Raw genomic sequence first — 26,534 nt, 5'->3', positions numbered from 1 at the left:
AGACACCCTGCAGGGATGGATGCATGGATGGATGATTTGGGATTTGGAGTTTTTGTGGTTTTGCATTTAAATGAGAAGGAATAATTGGAAAAAAAAAGAAACAATGACGGGGAGGATTAGTGATATTTGGGGCACATCTGTTGGAGAAACGAATTAGTCTGTATTCTAGAAATGATAAGCATGTTTTCAAGATGCTACAAGTTCAATCTGAACAGTCACTGGACTTTGCCCTGCCACGCAACTTCCATCAGTGCTGACAGAAGCAAAGCACAAGTCATAAATGAGTCTTGAGACTTTACACTCCATGGTTTATTATTAAAACATCCAAAAAAGCCCCTCCGGGTTATTGTGCAGATCCAGGGTGCTAATGGCAAACTAAATCTGAGCCATCTTCAAATGAGCTCCCAGCAAGACTTGGCTTGACCATGGGACAACAGGGTCCACGGTGTCCAGCTTCTCCCCGCCACGTGCCTCAGCAGCACCCTGACTTAATCTCATCCCAGGCTCCTGAGGAAAATTGCTTTTCTGGATTGTTTTAGATGTAGTAGAAGAGAATGAGAAAAAAAATCACATGCCTTCAACCTGCCACAGCTACCTACCAATTTTTGCTCTCTAGCATCCTATGGATAATTTCCTCCTGGTTTACTCTTTGTTGATTTCACATTTGTCTTTAAGCTCTGCATATAAACTGAACCATTCATTTGAACTTACAGGACCATCACAAGTTGCCACCTCCCTCTGCATTCGAACTGAAAGTTAAAGATTTAGAAACTTCTTTAGGTTATGTTTGTCACCTAGGACTATGCACAACACAAAATTATGCAAGAGAAAAAGGAAACACAGAGAAATTCCCAGTTATTGTTGAGTTCCATTGCAGACAGACATGTTATGCAGTTTACCATAATGCAAATTGCATTGATTTGGGGTAAGATATGGTGACGAAGCACTGCCTTTCAAAGGTTTTATCTCTGGATATATTTAGTAAGGGAAAAATACTGCAGTAGATGTTAAAGATAAAACACAGATTAGCTAACGTCACTGTGTCTGCAATTTGCATCATGTCTCACGTGGGATAAGCCTCTTGAAACAGACTTCCCTAAAAATTTCCACTTCCTGCTGTTCTCTGTAAAAACCAATGAGAAACCTGGAGGTGTAAGAACCAGACTCACCTCTGCATACCATAGGTAATTCATTCACAGGGGAGTATTTCCCACTCCACATTTTTTTTTCAGAGAAATGATCTTCCTCTGCCTCGATCATAATACACAGCTGATGTCACTTTTGCACCCTGCTCCCTGTGCCATGTGGTTTGTCTCCAGCTGAAGAAGGGCACATGGAGGGGACTGAAAGAAGGAGCAGCCACAGTAGCCCACAGGACACATCCTCTTGGGGACAGGTTTTGCAGCCTGGTCCTTATTTGCATCCCTGCACACCTGCAGGCATTTCAGCATGGGAACCAGCTGCTGTGGGTGGTTCTCACATCCTTCCATGGGCAGCCATCGTAAGAAAGAAAAAAGGTCACTTGTGACCTCATCATATCTCTGTTCAGACAACGAAACAGACAGTTTCTGCAGAGCTGCCATTTTCACTGGGCACTGAATGCTACCAGCAGCACCATAAATCCTCCCAGACACCATTTCACAGGCCATTTCAGACTCCCACAGTGCTTTTCAAAATATATTGAGCTATTTACTTGACTGAGGCAAGAGAGCAAGGCATGGCGGCTGTGCTGGGGGTGTGCACAATAATGACCTTTATCAGCAGGAACTCAGAGTTGGAAAACCAGACGTGCTTTCAGGCCCAACACAACCTCCTGCACACTTCCAGTTTGTTTGTTCCTGAAGCTGCTTTCCATAAAGGAGGACACCAAAGAGCTGCAGCTCCCAATGCCCAAACTGTAGGAAAGCAGCTCCACACACCTCCAGTAGAGGACAACTGGTGCAAGCTTGCAGTTTGTGTTCTCCACTGAATTTTTCTCATGCCTCCTCTGAAATCCAATGCTACAGTAAAAATGATGGCGCTGGGGGAACAGGCAGGTCTCAGACAAACTCACGGCCCTTAATGTCCTAGGTGGTCACAGGCACTTTGTTGGAAAGAAGCATAATGGCCAATTTGTGAGAATACTTGAGGAGGAGCCATAAAATATTAATAAAGCAGCTGAAAAACATGCTTAAAGTAAATCTATTATTGTGATTACAGCTTGGGAGGGTAGCATGTCAGAGCTCCGTACTTTCACTTCATACAAGAAATATTAGGTTAAAAGAAAGTTCCACTGAGAAGCACAATACCACTGTCATTACTGCAGATGGTGAGTTCAGGTCTTCTCCTTCACAGAGCACATAAAACCAGCACATGCAATCTGAAGCTCGTCATATTTCTCCTGTTACATACCCAAGAGAAATTTCAGGGGGAAAAAGCTCTTTATTGCCAAATTAAAAGAATGAGGGTTAGAAAGATAATCTCAAAAATATCTCTTGCATGGATGAATAAAACTAAAATGAAAGCACTAAGTGACTTAATAAGGGAAGTCAACTTCTTAATGAAAAAGACATTGCAGCGTCACACATCTTGCACTGAAAATCTTGAAATCAATTCATTTTTTGAAATCTGCAGAGCAGTAACTTTTTAAAAACTTTAGACAAGCTGATACTGCACACAGCCTGCTCCCACAGCTTGTAATTAACTTCTCCTAAAGCAGCTAATCGGTTAAAATTCAGCCTTTGTATAGAACAGTTCCATTCTGAAGTCACTTCCAATGATTACCCAGTCTTGTTAGTTAATACGCTTTACTGTGTCCTTTAGATGTTAATAAAAGACACACATCTTCATAATAAGGATTTTAACAATGAGCACATCAGTGTGCTGACCTTTCAAGGTCAGTCGCCCTATCTACTAAAAATACATTTTAAAATATTTCGTAGCGAATGCAATACGGTATCGCTCATGTGTCTCGATAAACAGAATGTAGCAGACTGCTCGAAGTGAAATACAGAATTAAATAGAAAATCAAGGCTAACAACTGCCCAGGAAGCTGTGGTGGAGCTGTGCAGGGCAGGGCGCGGGGCAGGTCCCCCCAGGAGCAGGGCTGCCATGCGGGCAGTGAACCGTGATGCTCCAAACAAAAGAGCGTTTGCGCCAACAATGAAGTTGTGGTTCCCACAACGCTCGGCGCAACTGTACGGCGGTGTTGTAATTATCTTGATGTTCAAGGCCAAGTGCCTCAGTCTGGTGCTCAACTGTCGAAACCTTCAGTCATTGTAACACAAAGAACTGGCACACAAGAAGCTTCACTTTTGTCCTCCCTAACAGGACATCACCCCCATACGTTGGTCTCCGCACCCAACCATCCTTCCTGCCGGCTCTGCGCTCACCTTCCTGTTGTTTATTGACTGATGAAAAGATACAGCTAACTGCAATTACAAATTGTTTCCCAGTTCAGTATTACTCTCTGTTCACTTTCCTTTCCCAGTTTTGTATTTCCAGCCAGGAGAAAGAGGCCCATTACATTTTCCTTGGAAGTTAATTTTCTTTTTTTTTTTTTTTCTGTATGGAAGATTTAAAATATTTAATTCCCACCTTCCTGGAATTTTGTTTTTAGCCCTCATCTCTGCTATAAGAACTGAAAGTGGGTTTCCAGGGCCAGAGGGCACACTGGAAAAAAATGCTACCTCATGATGACTTTATCTTCCCCACAGATAACGCAAAGGCAGAGATTTTTGTTGTTGCTGTTTGCTTCCTTTCCTCCTCATTTCCCTACTCTTTTTTCCCTATCTGATTCGTTTTCAGTGAGGATGAACCCATGAAGAAACTTACTTGGCAATAAAACATTGGAAGGGCAATCTAAAGCGTGGCCTTTCCTGACACTCAGCAACTGTACGTTCCTCTGTATTAGGATGCATTTATATGGTTTATACACATTTTACAACTTCATCCTAAAAATTATCCCTAAAAAATTATGAGAAAAAATGTACTACACACAGCTGAACTAAGATAAATTTTAAAAAGCACAACTGTAAACTGTGCTCATAGAGAAGTTTGCAACACTTTAATACACTGCTATTTAAAATAAGTTAATTAAACCTCACTACGTCTGCAAAGTTTCTCTCAGATCCATGTTCTTGAGCACAGATGTACATTCACAATTACTGTGGTGTGTGGGAATTTAGCTCCATCAGTAAGCAGGGGTTTTACATGTGCCTGTAAAATTACAATATTAAATAGCTCCACTTTGTGTAATTACTTTCCACCTTCCACTTTTTTTAGTTATACCTATGAAGATAAGCAAACTCATTATAAAGGTTTTCAAAAAGCCTGGGAGAATTACGACGCCCATTTAGGTGTGGGAACAGAAACTACATCAATATCAAATCTGGAGTGCAAGTCAAAAGCAAGTAGGAACCTAAAAAGTGCTGAAAAATGATGTAAAAAGATCATTCAGAAAGAAATACTGTGCATTAGGTTAAATAAAAGAGAGTTTTCAGGTATGCTAAAAGAAAGAATTCCAAATTTATACTAGTCCATTCTTAACTGGAATGGCTGTAAGCATCAGATGTGCTCAACCCCTATCTCCCTTCTACTGAGAAAAACAAACTGATAAACGAACTGTCACTCGTGTGACCTGTTCTTGCCAAGAGCAGGGAAGGAGAGGCCTGATGCCAGGGCCAAGGAGGCACCATTGCCAGGTCAGCAGCCTACCACACTCACGGCACTGTGAGTGTGTGATTATGAAGGCACCCTTTCCTCAGATTATAATGAAACATACACCAGTGGCATTAATAATAAGTAGGTATGAAAATGTAATGGTGAGCGCGGAATTATCCTCAAACAGATTGTTTCCCACATTCTTCAGACACAGAATTTTAGCTGCATGACACTTGAAATTGTCAGCAATGGGACAGGAAGTGTAAAATCATCCGCAATAAACTGTGTAGGTATCTGGCAAGGGGAGCAGGTCAAGGAAGACTGTCAGGCCAACTACCCAAGAGTCTCCAAGAAAAGCAAAAAAACACAATAGAAAATGTACGTGATAAATTATAATTGCTCATCAGGATCTTCTAGAACCCCATAGTTTGAAAGGGCTAAATTTACAATTATATGGGAGACGTATGGCCAAGGTAGCTCCAGTAGGCAGGGCTGAGCGGATCAGTGGAATGTGCTGCTTTCTTGTACAAAGCACCCTTCATGCAGACACTATGAAAATGCCTGCAAAGACCAGGGGCCTTATCAGACTGTCATAAAAAAGAACAAACAATGCATTAAGTCCAAAGCTAGGTTTCCAAATGACAGCAAAGAGCTTTGATCAAATGCGAGCATTTCCACAGGTGGGGAGGAGAAGCTGTGAGGCTCCAGAAGAGGCCTCAGTTGGGCCAAACCCAACCATGCTGCAAGGGGAGGTTATGCACATCCAGGAAACCTTGCAAGCTTCAAACAGTAGCTAGTTTAAACACATCAGGGTGAGGTGATGAAACTCTTTTCCAGGCTACAGGAGAAGGCACAGCAGATTGATATTAAGGCTGCAGGCCATTTACACAGTTTGAGAACTCCCAACAAATGCACCGCAGTAATCCAATTAGAAAAGGCTTCTTGCATCCTGACAAATGAGCATAGGTGGAAGATTAGTTAAAGGAAATATCCATCACAGAAAATCCACTGACAGAAGTGATATCTTCTGGAGCTCCTGTGAATCTGATATAAGATCCAGACTTCCAGTGTTCACCTCCCATGACTCTGGAACAATGTCAGAAACACAGTAGACAGAAATGTGGAAGATTTTTGAAGTCTAAGAAATTTCCATTTTTGACCCAGTTATATAAAATTTAACTCTGCTCTGTTTTTATTATTTCAGCTATCAGTAGCTATGCATCGCCTAGGCCATGGCCTCAGGCCTGCTCAGCATCTCTCAGATGCAGCCTGGCTACACGGCCCCACCCCTGCATGACCTGACAGCATTACTGCAGCAGCATGGAAGGACCCATTCCAACATGCAGGGACACACAAAAAATCTCAGAGTTAAACACAGTGGCTGACTGTGTGAGAGTGCATCAGGAAAGCTATCTCTATCATAGAGGCCCCGTGCAGGATTCCAGCCATCAGCACCACGAGCTGAGCATGCTGCTCTGGATTTTGCCACCAATTGCTTTTACATAACTTAAAAGACTCCATGCTTCAGTTGCATCTCTTTGGTGAGGAGGAACTGTACCATTCTTTCTCAGGCTTCCCCTGCCATTGGTAGCTTTTGCAGAGCCCACAGCAATCCTTAGATGGAAAGAGTTTTGTATAGGTATGGCTTGTAATGAACTGAAGTCATGGTTCTTTGACATGTATACCAACAGCAAGAATTCTGCCTGCTGATACATCTTAATCTGAATATCCCAAACCAATACTTATTTTCAGGAAACCACGATGCAAAATGCACGTCACACTAAAAAGAGATAAAGAAAACTATCACAATAGACTGCTGTGTTCTCCAAATGCAGAATGTACTGTGCAACATCCAGTGGAAGACATTATCCATGGCTAATTGCAAAGAATAGATTGTGTAAGTTCCTCATACGTTTAGATATCAAGTCAGCTCACGAGACAATATCTGGGGTTCACTGCTCTTTGGCCTGGGTAAATACAATGGGCATATGGGGAAACTTCAAAGCATGGTAAGATTTAAGAGAACAATGTCTCAGAGTACATAGCTGAGTTGTAGGGATTGTAAGAAGAGGAAAAGATGGGCTTTTCCAGCTTTGTGAAACAGTCCTGCTCTAAAAAATGTTTGGAGGCATTAAGCCCTGCTTCTGGAGCACCCCCTGCACCACTTCCAGGGTCCCTGCCAGATGACTGAGTGCTGTGAGCCTGGGGTTTGGAAAGGACCAGGAACTAAGAGATGACAGGGGCTGCTCCAAATCCAGCCGCACATGTAGGGGTGCTTTGTCTATATCAACTGAGATGCCTGCCTATTCAACAGAGGCAGAGGAGGGCTTTCCTTACACAGATTTCATGAAGATAAGATAGATTAAGTGGAAAACGTCATGGAACAGGGGACGTGGTGCGGGGAACAAAACTAAGGAATAATAATCCTAAGGAAGGATTCTGTATGCATACATTCATTCATCATCAGGCATGTAAAAATCATCTCAGCTGCAGTGACAGATGAACAGAAATGAACAGAAATGAAAGGAAAACTGCGTTGCAATTATAAAGACCCAGTTTCACTACAAATATCCATACAAGAGGACAGCATAGCACTGCTGAAAATCAAGAAAAATCTGTAGACCTAGGCCTTTTTATGCTATTGCTGTTCAGATACTGCAAGTAAAGGAAGCCAGGCATTCTCCCCTGAAGCATCAAGAAACAGTTTAGAAGGCTGACAGTCAGCACTCTTCCTCAACTTTTCCGGCATCCAAAGTAAAAAATGTCACAATACTTTCTGCAAATGTGGGAAGATGCAGACTTTAAACTGAAAATGTCACGAATCCACCCAGTGCTCTAATAACTGTTAATTGCATTTGAACTCTTGAAAATGAATATACTGTTATTAGAGAATTACAACTTGCCACTGTTTTCAAATGTTTACTGTGCAAGCTCCTGGAAAACAGTATTACAGCCTTGTAAACCAGAACTAAGGGACACTGTCTAGTTAGCACCAATACAAAGTACTTCAGTAACTTCACTTCACTGCCTGAATATTTGAATTAGGTATCACAGTGAGATGATCCATAAAGCTGTCCCATAGATGATGTTCCTACATTTAAAAGAGTGTTTGGGAAGAACAAAATTCCCTGCTTGCTGTTGGTACTAAGGTCACAGCTGTCTGAAAGTGCTGGCAATGCCCCACAGCCCTGTGATGCTAAGCTTCGTTCAGTTTGGCCATGGCAAAATCGTGGCCTAAGAGTTAAAGATGTCTAAGTGCCTCACATTAAGAAATGCTGTACAAGATTCTGCTGTTGCACAGCTATGGGTGTGGGGCTTTAGTGGAACTGAGAATGGAATTTCAGACACTCTCGCCCAAGATAAAATGCTCATTACGGCTACCCTGGCTGCCAGATTTCTGTACTTGAAAGCTGAAATTCTTCCAGATCAATCTCTCTGGCCTGAAAAATGAGAATCTAGTATCACACCAAGCAGTGAAACTATTATCTAAAGGATGGATATAAGTTAAGATACCAAAGAACCAGATCTTCACGTTTTCTTTTACTGCTAGATGTTGTTTGAAAGAGCCAACACCAAGAGCTTACCAAACAATATGAATAGGGCACTTTGGTACCACTCTGCAAAAACAGCTATAATTACGTTCTCATGGCACATGGTGAGAATTCACAGCGGTGAAGTTAGATGGCAAGATTTCATATATCAATATGGCACCACAAAAATAAACTAGGACTAAAAGAAGTATAAAAGTTCTCTAATTGCTGTATTTGATTACTAGCAGATTTATGACCACTTAAGATTTCTCCCCTCTCTGAAGTGAAATCCAAGGAGAGATGTTGAGGATATGGGAAATTCTCTTACAATGTTTTTTTTTTTCCCTAGAAATTGCTCCGTGCTACAGGAGAGGTAGCAAAAGAGGCTAAGGAGAACTGTGGGAACATTACATCTCTTCATTATCTCAGGATTTTCTTTTTCCCTTTGAAGTGTTTTTGGTCTGTGAAAATTTGATTTCACTTTTTGGGAGTGAGACCACAGAGGAGAATGCTGGGAGCTGCTGCTGAGCAGAAGGACTGCTGGCTGCTGTGGCAGCTGCCAGCACGGCAGCAATCCCAACCAACAGATAGGATATGTCCCATTGGAGGCACCAAGATGGGGATGGATGTACAGCTCATCAGGGAACTGCTGGAGCAGCCGTGCCGTGTGCGTGAATCACACTTACCCTCCATCCATCCGTGGTTCAGCCCTGAGCAGTGCACACTTTGCTATCTCTGCCTAAGCACAACTCACCTGTAGTGAGTTCAACTTCTGCAGCGCTTGGAGATACACAAAATGTAGCCAGAAAAAAATGAGGAGGCTTTCACCCGTGTTTGAGTTCATTACATGTGTTTGTTTAGCTTAAATGACGTCCTTTAACCCTTTAGTCATGCACACAGATCCCTGCCATCAATAGCAGCATTGTTACTGCACACTGTCCACTTCTGTGCATGGGTCAGTACACAAATAACAGAACTTAAAGGGGTCACTATTCTGAAAAACATGACTAGAAATGGATGTCCTTGTCCACTCACCTCCTTGCATCACAGGAAGTGAAGCTAATTTCAACTCACCAAAAACTAGCCAGTATTCAGGTTTCAAAAATACCTTGTGAGAGCTCAGTTTACCTTTGTGCAAGTAACAGAAGACTCCTGAAGACAGAGGAACTTTCATCGTGTCTAAATGACTAACAATTACATCAAAACAAATGGGGCTTCAAAGCAGGGTGGAAAAATAGGGGGAAATTCCATCTGATTACGTTAGGACATAATGATCTGCCACAGGAAATAAATGCTGTATTTTTAACAGGTGACCAGTCAGATAGATTCAACACAGGGTTATGACTGTGCAGTGATTTATCATCAACCAGCAGCGTATCTTACTAGAGAGATGATAGATTTCAGTATTTTCTTGTAATTATTTTTTCTACATAGCTCTTAATTGGGAAATTGAAACATGAGAACTTCCAGAGCAGGCTGCATCTCATTGACTGTTAACCATTAATATTTCATCCTTTACTGTTATTCCAAAGATTCCTAAGTACCTCATACTGGTACATTACTACACTGAGTTAATCCCATGGTGATGTTTCTGTAATGCCAGCATCTCCCAGCCATAGCAGCACTCTGTCTATGCCACCAGTCAAACCCCACTCTGCTATTCCCATTTACACTCACTGCATTGTGAGAGTCAATACACACTGCTGTTCTCGAATCAAACCTACGTTGCTTAAATATTAAACAGATATCAAATCTGCCTTGCTGCAGATATACAAGCAGAAGATGCAGTATTCTGACGATCATGATCTGAACTTACAAAACGATACAAATTAATTTAAAGAAGGGATAAAAATTGTGGGTAAAATAACAGTTCTTAAAGGAGATTGGGATAAGATACACTAACGGATTAAGTATTTCATAAAATATTTTTGGTACTAGATTGTTTGTTGGTAACGTTTTTCCTTTCTCATCATTGGATTGAGAGATAACCAACTAATGACCACCACATGTGGGTAAGCGTGTCAGCTTTGATGGAAAATATGTCATCATACAACATTAAGCCTAAAGGCACTCATGTAACAAAAACCAACCACAGAGCAGATTAAATTTCTACGGCACTCATTCAGCAATAAAGCAGATATAGTCAATATTTGTATCAATTTACAGGATGAGAGATTGCAGGGCCCTCATGAACATGGCTGGGTATGTCTTCCCCTGGCTGATCTGCCTCTGAATGCAATCCAAGCTGTTGTTTCCAACAATAAAGTGTTTCATTGAAGCATGGTTACTTCTGGACCCTAAAGACGGCATGGCTGTAGGTACAGCTCACTCCTTAACTTCTGAGCCCTCCAATACCCTGGTAGAATGACAGTTATCTTTTAACTCAACAAACATGCACTGAAAATACAGTTAAAGTTAAAATCTTACACAACATAATACGGTGATTCTCTTCTAAATATGCACCGTGGCTGTAATGAGTGCAGAATGAATTTTTCAATACATTCATGAATTATTAATATAAGATTTTCCTCTTTCCTTTTTAGGCATATTTAATCTTTCTATTTGGAAGATTTCCATGAAAAGACCCTCAAAATTTGGTACAGGAACGCATGTCATTCTAAAAGCTTCCAAGACGGTCACTCATGAGTGAGTTAAGTCCATTTATATGCATATCTTTGTTTAATGAAACTCGCTACCTCTAACCATTTCTATTAAGACTACAATAATTTCATTTACATATTTATGTAATAATTGGTCATAAAATCTATTTAATAGTGTCCCATGTTTCATATATCACGCATTACCTCCACGCATAGAAAAAGGACTTTATAATGTATTTCACTGATTAAGTGACACAAAAGAAGCCTGTTAAGAAAATCCCTCCTCAACAAAGACCATATATCCCAGCCATCACAACTGGATTCAGGGTTTCACTAGTCAGGCAAAAGGCCTGTCCCCTACCCAGAAGGTATGGCCCCTTGGATATCAGGGAACATCTCCTCTGCTCCCTGTACCAGGGACTGCCCAGTTCCCATGCTGCTGCCATGTCCCTGCTCACTGATTGCTGGCTCCTTTCATCATTGCATTTTTAATGACAGCCCTGAGCCAACAGGCACACAAACTAAAGGAAAACCCTTCTACCTAGGGGCCTGGATCCAGCTCAGTAGGCATTCACATTATATGAATTCTTCTATATGGAGGCTTACATAATTTATCCTTTCAATTTTTTATAGCTTCAGAAGTAAAAGGGAGTCCTGGGAGCAACCCCCTCTGCCATACACCTCATTTGTGGGGGTCACAACAGATGCTGGTGAGCCATCAGCATCAACTGCAGCCAGGCAGCAAGTCACTGCAGAATGCGTACATGCATGTGCCATTTCAAACACTAAAATAATCCCACTGACTTTACAGAAGCACCAGAAAACATTCAGTTAATATTCTCCCGTAAGATCTCAGAAATGTTTGAGAAGCAGCACTTTGATCTTTATTAGCTGTCAAGACCATGTTGAGGCAAAGTACATTCCTCAACAGGCCACTGGATGCAAGGCGGGAAGAAGCGTTTATGGGGTTATGTACAAACTGGAGCTGACTCACGGCCTTTCCCATAAATGTGTACTGCTGTGGTTTCTGGGCACCGTGAAGTACCCCTTGTCCTGAGCCTGTCCTGGGGCACAGAGACCTCACTGAGGATGCACACTCTCTCCATGCCCTGGTGGGCACTGCTGAGGGGGCAGGAAGGAGTTGCCATGTGAAACCATGAACCAGGGGTTGTGGCCCACCTTGTTGTTTCCAGGTATTTAGGAACGTGGATGTGTACAACTTGTTCTGAGTAGAAATTTCAGTATCTAAAGGGGAGTTATAAGAAAAAAGGGGAGGGACTCTTCAGCAGGGCTTGTTGTGAGAGGACAAGGGGAAATGGTTTCAAACTAAAAGAGGGCAGATCTATATTGCATATAAGGAAGAAGTTTTTACAATAAACCCGGGTGGTGAGGCACTGGAACAGGTTGCCTAGGGAGCTGGTGAATGATCTATCCCTGGAAACACTGAAAAACAGGAAGGACAGGGCTCAGAGCAGCCTGATCTAGCTGTGATCTAGCTGTAGGTGCCTCTGCTCATGGCAGGGGAGTTGGACTAGATGACCATTAAAGGTCCTTTCCAACTGAAATGATTCCATGAAACTCACCCATTGGGAATCACTTTAGCAGCTGCTGATCCCCCTGCCATGGTCTGGAGCAGTGCATGGTTCCTATCACCACGTGCACTCAGAGACACATGCCTTAACCAAAGTGACATGTGACACAAGCCTTCCCTCTACCAGAAGGCACCATCGGGAGTTTTTCTCCCTTTGACTAAGAATGTCAGCAATTTCAGCTTGATGCAGAGCTGGCCTGCCTGAGGTCTAACCTGTAAATCACGGGTCAAAGATAAGATAAACACATACCAGTGTAGTCCTCGTAGCACTCGCAAGTGTAGCCCCCTTCTCGGCTGCGGCACAGCCCATTGCCCCCACACGGGTTGGAGTAGCACAGGTCGATCTCGGTCTCACAGTAGTCGCCGGTGAAGCCAGGTGGGCAGCGGCACCGCAGGCCGTTGATGGGGTGGATGGGGCGGAACAGGACAGTGTTGGAGCTGATGAACGGGGCCGAGCTGTCAAACTTGAGGACGGAGACGCACTTCATGTAGTTCTCACAGGGCTCACGTAAGCAGATGTTGTCGTCGAAAGGCAGTACTCTCTGCGTGGAGATCATGGTCAGCAGTGTCCTGTTGAGGTAGATCTGCTCCTGCAGGTCCTCGGAGGGGAAGAACTTGTTGCGAATGCCACCAGGGAGCAGAGCTGAGAACGTCACGTTCAGGATATTGGAGCTGACATCTGTGTCGTTTTGGATGTTGAAAACGAAGATGCCATCCTTGGCTGTGGAGAGCACTGTTGCCACTCCCTCGACAAACAGGGAGAGAAGAGGAGAAAGGAACCTCTCTTGGGACATGTTCTCCAGCCGCACCGTGATGCTGTTGGTGAGCATGTCGTCTGTGATGATGGTGACACGCAGGGTGCAAACCGCCGTAACACTATGGACGCCGTCTGAAGGGAAAAGAGAAATACAACAGAGACGTCAGGGAGCAGTTTTATGGACGAGGATGTTCCTGCAGTCCTCGAGAAATCAAACAGACCTGTGAGGCGGTGAGGACAGCGGGATGTGAGAGGGAAAGGCACCCACCTTCAGCAGTGAGTGCCCATGCCTTTACTAAGGGAAACAAAATGAAATCGCTTAAGGATGGCGACTCAAAGATCTCAAAGAGCTCAGCACATACAGAGAACATGCCAGGCAAAAAAGAGCAAGAGCTAGTGAGCAAACTCAGCCCAACAACCCTGCGATGGCTGGGAGAGCTCTCCCAGTAGCCACTGACAGGACCTTACATACACATCACAGCTAGGCTACAACCTGTTGCTTTTCACAGCACGACACCAAAGTTATCTTCTCCAGGAGCTGCCTCAGGCTTAAGGAGCCGGGACTAAGCACAGATGGGGAATTGTTACCAGAGTTTTAGATAATAGTCATCTAAAAAAATGTTCCCATTTAAATATCTGAACTCATGCCTTCTTCAAAAAACTTAATGAAAATTGCAAAAAGTCAGTAATGAAAAGCAGACACTTAAAACCTCTTCCATTTTTCCTTCTTTTAAAGCTTTTCTCACATTGCTGTGGATGTTTCACAATAAAACCCCAAAATATATGCATAGTACTAATACCTGACACTGGACTGAGAGATGCCAGTGTAAATTCTCAGTACACCCCTAGGCTTAAAGCAGTGATACATAGGTACAAAATACTGAGCATTCTTTCATTACTGAACATAATTATTAATGGAAGAATTAATCCAAATTCAGTGTGAACATGCAGTTGGAAATTGCATCATCAAGAAAATCAAACCCCTTAGATTCTGTCTTGCTAACATTAAAGACTCATTAAGAAAACACAGCAGCATCGAGAGATCCCTGGAGAAAGCCAGGCTGAGCTCTGAGAGGGAATGTTCCTTCTCAAAGATCTCACAGAGTAAATAAATCATTAAAAATAGGGATGAGATTATGCCATGAGGGATGAAGTATTTTGAATGGCCAGCATTCGGCCCCGCAAGGGTGTTAAGAACAGAATCCAGCTCGCCCAGGTCCAAGCTTGGCCCAAAGTATCCCTGAAATAACACTTTCATAAATGATACTGCATTTGTTTCAATCAAACTGTAAGGTATGTATGGAAATGGATTTTGCATTAACATAAAATCACAGCAGAAATTGCATTTGAGTCAACATAAAACCACTGTGAGGTCAAAATTCTAATAGCACATTGCTACTGGGTCATATTCCCACGGATTATCACCTAAAAGTGTATATTTATGATCCATTATGGTCTCCTACAAAAGGTGTTTCAAGAACAGAAAAATCAGAAAGGCTCTTTTCCTGTCCACAGTCATTGCTGTACCTCAAGTGCTCTTTGTTTTAAAAACATTGTATTATTGGCAGGTTTTTTTCCCAGTAACATAGGAGCAATAGAGTAAATTATAACGGCATAATTAACCAAATGGCTTTTGACTCCATCCTCTCCATCACAGTGTCTGTAAAAGCTCAGCTCACCCAGCTTGTTTTATTGGTTGGTGTATTTTTTCACTCTGATGCAGCTTTTAGGCAAAACAGAAGAATCTTCTCTCCTGTGTGCTACTTTACTACTGCCTAGCTAAAAGCAAACAGTGAGAATAGGTCATTAATTGGTGTGACCTTCCCGAGGCACCCATCCCAGCAGTGCACGTGCCAGTTTTTGCTTGCTCCCAAGTTTGCAGAAATCTTTCCTCCTCCTCCAGACTCAATTCTAGAAACATTTCAGCTTCCACGAAGTCCCAAAGACGCTGAATGCAGTCTCTAGAAATTATCAGTAGCCCAAGTCCTCATTTTTAACCTCCTTCCCTGGCACAGTCTATGGACTTCTGGATAACGACTAATGCAGGATGCATTTTTTCATAAATAACAGTCTCAGACTAGTTTACTTGCTTCTGACAACTGCACAGCTCATCCCACTGAAAGAATGAAAGAATAGAAGCAGAATAAACTAATCACTTTTTTTTTTCCTAAAGCAATTGACATTTGATTGTCTGTCCCACAGGGTGCCCAGACTGTTTTGCTGTTTGTTGCACAATACCCTACAGAAGCACTCTCATACCAGCAAGGAATGAGCATACTGGACAATGGGTCCCTTTCTGAAGAAAACACTATGATCTACAGCCCATGGTATGTATAGTAAGAAGACAAAATGCAATCCACTGTCTGACAACACACTAGGGTCTACAAACTGTCATAATCAATATCAACTGTCACAATATACAAGAGCTTCCCAGCATTCACAACAGCTATTCTGACACAGTTAATAAATCACTGCGAAAAGCCCCGTGTCAGATACCACACAGCCTTGTTGTTCTGAAGGCAGCACAAAAGAAAACTGGGCACGGGCATATAGCTACGGACCCTGCAAAATTAAGTCGTGCTTTAAAAGTAAATTTGGCTTTGTCCAGCTCTGTTGTAGAGCATTAAAATAAAAAGAGAGTAAAAAGGAGCCAAGTATGTGTGCCATAGCCAACAAAAGACCGGCTCGGCTATACAGCCTGCTGGACAAGCAGCTCTTTCATATCCCCAGCGCGTCTGAGAGCAGAATCACTGGGTTTGATCATTCTTTTCATTGAGAAATTCATGGAAAGCCGAAACAATCTGTGGTTTTATGTGACCAAATTAGTATCCATTCTACTTTCAGCAGACAACATTCGCTTTGAGGGCCTGAAGCAACTGCAATGGGGGAAGTGGAAATGCTGCCTCGTCTTTACTGATAATTTAATTCAGTCCTGAAAACATGATAATGTGTGTGTCTCGAGGCTCTCAGGAATACTTCAAGTGAAGTTTCAAAAGTTTACTGCTAGAAATGGGAGAAAAACAGTATCAGAAAGCAGCATTTTATGGAGCAGTAATGCTTTACATCCTTTCACTGTCTGACATGCCTACCATATGCAGCCACCCGATTACAAGCACAACCCATCTGTTACTCTGCTAGAAAGGCTCTAAGACTGTGTGATTTTCCAAAGGTCTGACGATACAGCTCTAAGAAGCCCGCATCATGTTTTGGCAGGTGCAAGATGGCTCCAGTCAGGGCTGCGGGACAGCCCTCCTTACAGGAGGAATGCCAGGTGAACCTAGAGGTCAGCCTGTGCAAGGCCTGGCTGCCACTGCTCCTCACAGACATCATCAGCCTGGCTCTGCAAACACAGGCTGTGTGGGTCCATGGGACATCTGGCTACCAGAGGGGGTTGGGAGGCCTGCACCCAACACAGCAGTCTGAGCCCCTGAAAAGGTGGGTTAGTGACAGAGATAGGATTCAACCAGTCCTTCCAGGGGCCCCTAAAACCCTGTGCCAGTAGCTTTTGTCCTGGAGTTTCTCTTCTGTATGCCGGGGGAATAGCACTTTGTGTACATTGTGAAGTGTTGCATGCAGATGTAGAAATGATGGGATACTGGGGTAATGAAGGCAACATGAGTACCCTAAATAACTCACTAAATGTTCTCTCAAAAGGTGTTATGGCCAACTTACAGATTAAAATAATAGTAATAATGAAAGACTATTAATGTCTTAACTCTACTGTGAGCAGACAAACATCCGTGTTGCAGACACTGAGGTGACAGTACGGTAAGAATTCATTACAAACACAGCCCATGCACACAGAATTTATTGCCTGGCTATATTGTTCATTGCAGACTTTCTGAAATCTCCAGAAGGTGAAAATCAAAGCGGGCTGACATATTTTGTGTCACTATCATTGCTGGACACGCTCCTTAACAATGGTACTACTAATCTTTACACTCCATCAAACTAGTGAGATTTAATAGCAACCTCCTACCCTGACAGTAAGGCTGACAGAAGCACCATCCTCTCTATAGCACACTAATAACTGAGAATTTATGAAATAGCTATTGCTTCATGATTACCTTTACAACAAACCCAATCAAATCTGAGACTTTAATCTCAGCTTTCTATCTTCTGGCAGTCCATAAACCAAAGAATTTTATTATCTAGAAATGTAAACACAGCAATGTTTAACTGAAACATGTATTTGGCAACAACAGCACCTGGCCAGAAAGGATCTTTTTGTTTGTTTTTGTGAGTTGGCAGAAATAAAACAATTAACACTTTCTTTTTGGCTTATTCTATAAAAGGGTCTTAAGGTTAATTATCAAAGCTGTATATTTTACATAAATACTTCAGCATCAGGACATTCTTTTATAGGTACAACAACACGAATCTATCCTAATCCTGCTTTATACTGCATCTGGAAATAGCAGATGCCACAGTTTACATCATAGCCTTAGCCAGAAAACAGAATAAAGACACGCTATAGGTTCAAATAACACCTTGCTTTTCCCAGTTCCTAAGAAGCAGGCATTTATGTGGGGAGCAAACATCATTTGGTACCATGCCTTTGAATGGTCAGATCTCCACTGCACACTGCTTGCATATGTGTTTTACATATGGGAGTTAATGCTCAGCAGGTTCCACTGCACGAAGCAGCAATCTCCTGCAAGTCCAGAGGAGAGAAGAAACAGATGGGTGGCAATGGCTGCCAAAGGGCAAAGATGTAGTGGCACGGAAACCTGCAAAAGACCTCTAGTTTTTTGGCCCTCTGCTTAGGAAGTCTGGTACTAAGCCTCGAATTAATGATAAAGATGCCACAGTTTTAGTGTCCTTTCCACTGCTTGGGTGACTAGCATGTAATCAGCACTGGCTCAGAGCAGTGAGACAGAAGGGAATTATTTGTCTGCCTGAGTAGTGCTGGAGCCCAAATCATGCTTCCCATTGAGCAAACGGCAGTAAAAACCAGCAGACACCAAAAAAAAAAAAAAAAGGGACACCAGTAGTCTTGCACTAAACACTGGTTTCCCTCACAATGTTCGTAAGTCTTGTAATGCAGAGCCTGTCTTACAAGTGTACTCCCATACTGTGGAATCAGCTTTAAAATGCATAAAAAGTAGTGCATTAAAACTGTCCCTTCCAAATCACCATTTGGGCACTACAAAGCTGTTCTATGATTAGTATGGGAAGTCTGAGAACATCCATAAGACGAATTGTTTGAAATATTGTCGACTTTACGGAGAAATTCCAGGGCTTATATTACTGAGAAAGCATCCTATAATTTCTTACACAAGCATTAATGGATTCTGTCCAGGCTTCCCAGCTTCCAGTTCTGGGATAAGAAACACCGACAATGACCAATTTCTTTTTTATGACAAATTGGATGAAGTGACATGGCAACGATTCCCTCTGGTCACGTGAAGCTCACATTATGGCTTTTGTCCCTTCCTCCATGTAGGACTGCTGGCATTACCTTTGCACATTTAGGATCACTGCCTGCCAATGAAAGCTGTGGGCTTTGGAAAGGATATATAAAAATAATCATCTGTTATTCACACCATGCCAAATGTTTACATTAGAAACACTGCTCTGAAGAAGATGAAGGCCAAGGTCTGCTCCAAAGCCCATTACATCAACAGGAAGGCTTCCATTGACTTCAGCAGGCTTTGCTCTTGGCTAAAACTGGGCCTGCAGCCTAATTCCCTATGTGAGTCCCTGCCAGGCATGAAATGGCAACCCCAACATGAGCCACAACAGTCCAGGTAGGTTTGTAAAGCCCACTCCAGAGCCCTGCACTAATATGACAGCAGCTGTAAGTGGGTGCTGTCTGCTTCAAGAGGAGCAGAGCACCTGGAATAGCATGTTAGACAGCAAATATGGATTTTCATACAGGCCTTCACAGATGGGTTTATGTTTTTCTCATCTGTTCATTCCTGATTTTTCATGTGTAGCCACTTCAGCACATACAATCAGAACAGAGGAAGCACAAGCTGTATGAAGGTAGCTCATTTCTTCTGCACAAAGAAGCAAACAAGCTCAATGGTAACAAATGTATGCATTTTCCAGACACCAAGCCATGTGCATTTCAGCTCCCACGGGAGTTGATTTAAAAGCACAGCAAGCGCAAGAACAGGTTCATGCAGATTTCACTAAAACACAACAGAGCCTGCACTCAACAAAAGTTTCCCAGCTGTCCAGGGACAATGTTCACAGCTATCTATAAACACCCGCTCATGGTAAGTCTGTTCAAACTATGAGCCAACATATTCAAGATGCTGCAACACTTAGGAAGTAAAAGAGTGTGGAAGACCCAGTCCTAACACAGGCACCTTGACCACCACAGCTCACCAAGTGTCACAGTACCTGTGGTAAGCTCGTGTCCCCCTGGGCTTTGACCCAGGCTGCAGTGATGCCCGGCCCTTGCAGTGTAGTTCCCTTAGCCCAAAAAGGGCCATGAACCTGTACAGGAGCTTTCAGAACTGTGCTAACAGTGACAATGCATTATTAATCTACATAGCAATTCAGTTCGCAGCCATATCACCGTAAGGCCTTTCACAGCAGATAATTACTTCAGAAGCTATTTTTCCCCCTGCATGCTTCTACTTTGTTTTATTATGCTCTCACTGCAGACTGAAACATGTAAAGATGACAAAGTGGAACGAGAGAAACCCAAAAATGCCCATTCTACCTTGTGGGGAACAGTGCAGTCAGAGAGGAGATGCTGGCAGCTGTTTTGGAACCTGATACTTATCATCAATCTTTTACAGACTATCACATGCTTGTTTTTGTGAGATAAGCCATCTCTTCACCGTGACAGAAGTGGGACCTGTGACACTTGGGGATGGTGGGCAGAGGACCGTGGTCCCCTTGGCAGCAGTACCAGCAATGCACGCTGAGTCAGACAGCTGAACGAGGCAAGCTGTGGGAGGGGGAAACTGCAGAAAGCAGCTGCAAGTTCTTGGTGTGCTTGAGAGAAGAAATAAAAATAGTAATTTTGGCATCATTATCCTATGCACTTCAGGCTTATTTACTTTGTACACAATATGGAAAAAAAAAATATATATATATATATATTTCAGTTTGCAGCTTGAACAATCGCGTGGGGGATTAAGAACAGACTGATGCCAACTGGATTGCTCAACTCTGTACAAATTGCCATTAACTTCTTTGAAACCAGCACCTTCAAGCTGAGAATTCTGAAATGCTAATTGGGCCGCTAACAGCAGACTGGGGGAATGTTTCCAGAGGGTGGGAAGTAAGGCATGTTGGGTCTGCTGGCAGCAACAAGCACGGCTGAGTTCTGGCTGCTGTGAGGCTCAGACTATGTCTGCCTCTCCTCAGCACCCTCCTGCATCAATCGGCCTGGGACCCCTGGCACACCAGGGCCTGCTGCTGTCCACAGCCCCTTGAGGGCACAGCCCCGGAGCCCATCCCAACACTGCTCCCCCACTGATGAGGCCTCTTAACCACAGCTGGAGAGGCTGGTTCCCATGTCATGCTAATGCCCACAGAGACTGCCCATATTATGGCACCCATCAGACCTGTTAGGATGAAAAACCCCACATGAGATGGCTGCAGCAGATAGGGACACGGAGCGACTTGCTGGGGGCTCCACCACCCTGAGCAGAGCTTGATCTCACTTCATACATAACCAAAACCGCTGCCTAATGACTGTGATAATTTCTAAGCCTCTCTGAACTTTAAAGAGCGATGGTTTTAATATCATTTGCATTTTCATTCTAATTAAATGCATAGCAAAATGTCCGTAGCTAAGAGGCAAGTGCTGGTTTCCCAGCCCACGGCCTGGGCACACACCTCACAGCTGAGCTCAGGCCATGGTGGCCGATCCCTGGCCCCAGGCTCACAGAGGGCTCAAACAGGCATTTTCAAGAAACATGAAAGCACCCCACACATGGTAAACTGCACGCAAGGGACCGTGGGGTGTTCATCTCCGCTCAGGGCAGTCTTTTGGGGAGATTACACGCCTTGCACAGAGGGACATGAGACCAGCACGCTTACCTGGGATGTGGTTCTATGTCACAAATGCCACTTCAAAGAGGGAGTGCCATCCGATGGCTCTGCACAAAAGGCTCACTTCTCTCAACCCCCTGCAAATGTTTTGTCTGACTACAGCAGGAGCTTCCCCAGGGCTCAGCTCAAGTCTCTCTCTCTCTTCAGTTTCCAAGCAGAAACAGATTACGATTCTGAGGATGGCAAGAGTTGGAGTGGGCAACTACGGGCAGCTTCTCTGCCTCAGTGCTTGCACATGAACCATGTGTCAGTGGCCTCAAAGGGATCCTTTCAAACAGTGTCAGCAGCGCATAATTCATCACATTTGGTTTTCTTAATTCCTCTATATTCCCACATATCATTTGCCTTGAGATTCTCCCTGCTCTGCTCCTACAAGCTCTGCTGCAGCTCACAATAAAAGCACAGGCATGCTTCGGGCTGGACTGAGTTCAGATTTTTTATCTTGACTCGAAAACAAAGGCAGGAACAATGAGAAAAGGTGATGGTCCCTTTTTCCTGATGTCATTTCTGTTTACAGCTCAGCTTTCAAGAAGGTCAGCTGTATGAGCCACAGATAGGAGTCAGCTACTCCTCCTGCCCCGTGAGACCTGGGTGTGCTTTTACACTGAAGCCCTAAATCCTGATGGGGTGCCTGACTTGGGCATGGATGCAATATGTGTGTGTTATGGGAAAGGTTTCACAGCCTTTCTCACTCCTTGTCTCTCTCCCAAGAACAAGTAATGTTTAACAGTTTTCTTGTAAGAAACAGATCAAAATCAAGAAGAGAGAGTGGTCAGTGGTATACTCATCATCGGTCTGTCAAGATCCAACATAAAACATCACTTCCACCAACCTGATGTATTTGGACTCCCATTAGAAAGCCCCAGAATAACGAAAATACTTCAAAGAAATATCATTGTTTCCCCAGTTTTTTGTTTCAATGGCCACATGTCTTCTTAACATTTCCTAGATTTTAAATTGACTATATTTCTACCTATGCGACCTGGTGCAGGGAACTTGCATTGGCAGGGGGGTTGGACTCAATGATCTCTTGAGGTCCCTTCCAACACTTATGATTCTGTGATTCTGTGACTTGCTTATCTGTTTTGTTAACTGAAGTCTCTTACATGAACCAGAATAAGAAGCAAAAAAGCAAATAAGAAACTGCTATGAGAAGTATTTGCTTGCATCATGCAAATAAGTTAAATAAACAAATAAATAGGAATGCAAAGATAAAAAAGGCAAAGAACACCTCCACCAAACTTCTGTTTTGGGCAAGACGTACCAGGAACAGGGAATATGTATATCAAAAATGACATGTAATTTGTTCTGATTCTGTGTTTTTAGACAGCCCACAATATAAACAAACAAAAACCCACGATGCAAAACCAAAAAATAATTGTGATTAGCTAACCAGCTACGTGGCACTGGCCACTGGCAATGAGATCACCATGGTTTTGGTCATATTGTCAACTGAGAAGTTATTCTTGGCTCCCAGCCCCTACAACTAGCACTCTGGACACTAATCAGAAAGGACAAAGCACTTGTTTCCTGTTTCTGCAGACGTGAACCTGGAGTCGGTGTTTTTTCTCCCGTTGTTGCTCTCCAAAACTTTCACAAAGAGAAAAGCAGCCCCACAGACAAAACCAGAAGGATGCCAGAGCTCGGCTCCTATTGCTTTGCGTCATCTCAGGAAGCCAATGCAGACAAATGGCACGTCAAGTTGTGGCACATTCAGGTGGGTAACATCGGTGCCTGAGCCACTGCTGGAGAGCAGAAACTGCACTGATCTTCGGAAATGATACTGCAATCTCAAATGCCTATCTAATTATTCCTATTCAGCAGAGCTGCAGGAATGGATTTATAACTGTATGATTCATTCAAAGAATCAGATAAAATTTTCTGCCAGACATTCTGTAAGACAGGGATCTTGAGTGATGCATATTTTGCATTCTATGGCTAACATAAGGTGACCCAACAATTTCTATGCAAAAAAGACTATCTTCAGAAGATGCTTACATGTGGCCTTGGGCACTCTGCTCTGGATGGATGCAGAGGTCCCTGCCAACCCCATGCAGGCTGTGATTCAGCTCTGTTAGGCTGCAAATGACCCACACAAGCGCTATTTGGTGAGCATGGGATGTCCAGAAGGCAAGCAGAAGCTATCCACGGGTAAGTGAGAATACCCAACCGGTGCACGTCCCCATTGAGCTTGTCATCAGCAGGGTTGGGCAAATCTTGGCGCCACAGGCATGACTCACAGCACAAAATTTTACACGCACCCAGAGAAAACTGGACACCAGATTACCCCAGTGCTGCAATGGAAGAGACACTTCTTGACTTACATGGAATAAATTACCCATTTTAAAAAGAATGTTGAGTTTTTTCAAGGTGGTCATTTCTACAAAGTCTAATGATCAGTCCTTCCTACTAATGCTATAGAGCTATCCTGACCTTCTACAGGCATTCTTTTTTTTTAATATGCTAGCTACATTTTACGAAAACAATGAAGTATCAAGCCAGCACAGAATACTGCCAAAGAGCAGTAATGTTGAGCTTTAAAACAGAAATCACTCAAGGAAACATGAAAATGTTCGTTCTACGAAACCTTACCAATACTGCCTCATTGACGTCAGCAGATCCCAAGCATTAGGTAATGTTGCACACCAAGCATCCTAATGAGCTCCCCGTCCAACCTTTGGTAGGACTCCAGGACAGCCCGGAATCCCTAAACATGACAGCTGGTGATGGAGAGAAAGGCAAAGCAGCTGCACCATAAGGCACAGTAGATTCATGATGTTCCTCTATAAGTGTAAGAGCCGCACAGGCAACAGTAGCACGGCATGGGGCAGTGTTATTGAAAAGAACAGCAAAATTCCAATAAGTGTCAGGAAGGGTGAGGGCCTTGGCATGCCCAGGTCAGAGGCAGCACAGGTGACACCCAGCTTCAACTCTACAATTCATCACGTGGATGTCATTCCCCATGTCAGACAGAGCAGAGGTGTCCCGACAGCTGGCTGCAAGGTCTGCCAGAACTGCCTGGTGGAGAAAAAGCATTTCTACCAGAAATCTACCCACACTGTGCCATTAAATTCAATGAATTAACAGAAACACAGCCATTTCCATGAGCTTTTCACTGCAAATTATTTTGGTAATTCCTATCGCTCCCATATATATATATGTGGTGTCTAACACAAATGCTGTGCTGGTAAGGATGATCACATGCAATCCTTGCTCCTAGCCTCCAGCTTTCCCTGAACTACCACACTGACTTCTGACAGCTAACAAGAGGCTGAGAGACCCCTTCTGCGATGCTCCTCTGGACTCACACCAGAGAAGCCAACTTTTGCTGCTTCTCTTTCTCCCTTTCTGCCACCCCAGCCAAAACAAACAGCCAAAACTGCACTCGGCAGTGCAGGGGATGCAGCCTTCAACAGCACGCTCTGCGTGAGTGGGAAAGCCCACGTAATGAGGGTGTGTTTAGCCAGACTGTGGCCTTGCTGACCTCCAACTTTAACTTCAAGCAGCGGAATCACAGGGGCTTTGCAGGTGAGTGCATTACGTTCCTCTGTTCCAAAGTGTTTCAATTTTCCAATTAAGTAATGATTATTTCCATAACAACTTTAAAAGCACTCATGGAGGAGGTGTCAAAGAGAGCGGTGTGCTGAATCTTCGCCTCCCACAAAGTACTTGCCCTGCCTGGTAACCCCCTGGTTTACTGCAGGTACTCTGGGTATGCCCACACGTACCACAAGCCAGAATCCATCCAAATCAACTTAAAAAGACTGAACTGCTTGGGATGTTAAGACCTGAAAACCCACCTCTTAATACGCCATTGCTCTAATTTCTCTTCTTAAAGCATTTGCACCAGTAATCAGAGGTGATTGCTGAGCTCCGCCCTGCACCTCTAATTAAAGTCTGTCTCTGAAAGCCCTGTCTAGAGGCTAATCCCTCTCCACTCAGCTGCTAGATTTTCAAAGCAGGGTAAGGAGACAGATGCACGTTTTGGGATGTGAACGGGGCCCTGTCTGGTGTCCCAAGCTGTGACAAAACATCTACTAATGCTGAAGCCAGCTAATTCACATGCAAATCATCATCAGTCAGCAAAGAAGTGGGGCAGAGATGCACAACCAGGGGAAAAACAAGAAAAAGAGATGAGAAAATTAATCATTCAATGGCAGCTGTGCATTATGCGTGCTCCATGCTACTGGTTTGGACCCAGATCCTTTCTGGTCCTTGTCTGGAGCAGATGCAGGGAGAAATGCAGAGCTCTCAAGGAAGAAAACAGGTCTTGCAGGAAGACTTCCCTACAGGAGCTCATAGGACACAGGAATGAAAGAACTGGCACAGCAAAAGCAAATGTAGTCCACCAGCAGATACACAGTGCCTTACACGACCCTCATGAGGCAGTGTTAGTACAGCTTGGGCCTCACTGTAGGCATGGTGCAGTGTGATTTCTGCACCAATACAGAATCACCACTGCAGGATGATGTTCACTCTTCAGCCTCCACTTGCTGGATTGTCACTTACCTCCTGCTCTGCTAACATGATGGGGCTCAACCTTCCAACATCAGATTTCCACTGAGTACTTAGTCACCTCTCCTTTATCTACACTTTCTCCACCTCTCCAAGACACAAAGCCATAGAATCATAGAATCATTAAGGCTGGAAAAGACCACTAAGATGGTTTAGTTCAACCACAGCACATTACTGCCATGCCCACGGTTTAGTAAACCACATCCCTCAGTACCACATCTCCACATTTCTTGAACACCTCCAGGGACAATGACTCCACCACCCCTCTGGGCAGCCTGTTCCAATCCCTCACAATTCTTTTTGAGAATAAATTGTTCCTAATATCCAACCCGAACTTCCCCTGGCACAACTTAAAGCCATCACCTCTCATTCTATTTCTGTGATCTGGGAGAAGAGGCCCACCTCCCTACAAGCTCTTCTCAGGCAGCTGTAAAAAGCTAGAAGTCCTTATTTCCACTCCCTCTGCAAACCTTTCTCTTCCACAACACCTTCAGAAAACTGCCTTCTTTTACGGGCAGGTGAGACTAGACTATGCACAGGCACCTTCAGGTCTGCTCCACCAATGCTTTTTTCACACACTCATGAGGATGAAAAGGGTCCCAATTATGAGCCTAACAAACACTTGCCACGTCTCTTCTCCAGCCTCAAGAGTTTGCTTTGGGTCTCAGGAGGCTGCTGCTGTCTGACTGGAGATAGGAGGGGGTTAATACTATAAACATAATGGATGGAAAATAACATCAGCAATACAGAGGAATTTTTTGAGTCACTATTTCCAGGTGAAAACTATTGGGGCAACCAGAAGGCAAGTCAGCACTTAATGGGATCATCCAGGAGCCATGAGACTACAAACGAGAGGAAGAGTTTGGGATGTGCTGATACCT

At 43.6% G+C, this 26,534-nt stretch overlaps 1 protein-coding gene across 1 annotated transcript in view; it reads right to left on the bottom strand.

Moving 5' to 3' along the window:
* CELSR1 (cadherin EGF LAG seven-pass G-type receptor 1) overlaps positions 1 to 26,534 on the bottom strand; it is a 155,482-nt gene that overhangs the window by 79,058 nt on the left and 49,890 nt on the right. The window contains exon 2 of the mRNA XM_065743564.1: positions 12,613 to 13,251. Coding sequence (XP_065599636.1) covers positions 12,613 to 13,251 — 639 coding nt within the window. The remainder of the gene's footprint in view (positions 1 to 12,612; positions 13,252 to 26,534) is intronic.

The sequence above is a fragment of the Cyrtonyx montezumae genome, unplaced genomic scaffold (genome assembly GCF_038088225.1).
Source record: "Cyrtonyx montezumae isolate F1298 unplaced genomic scaffold, pur_monq_1.0 scaffold_3, whole genome shotgun sequence".
Lineage (NCBI taxonomy): Eukaryota > Metazoa > Chordata > Aves > Galliformes > Odontophoridae > Cyrtonyx > Cyrtonyx montezumae.
Note: the sequence above shows the minus strand (reverse complement) of the source record. Positions and strands in the feature narration are given on the sequence as shown.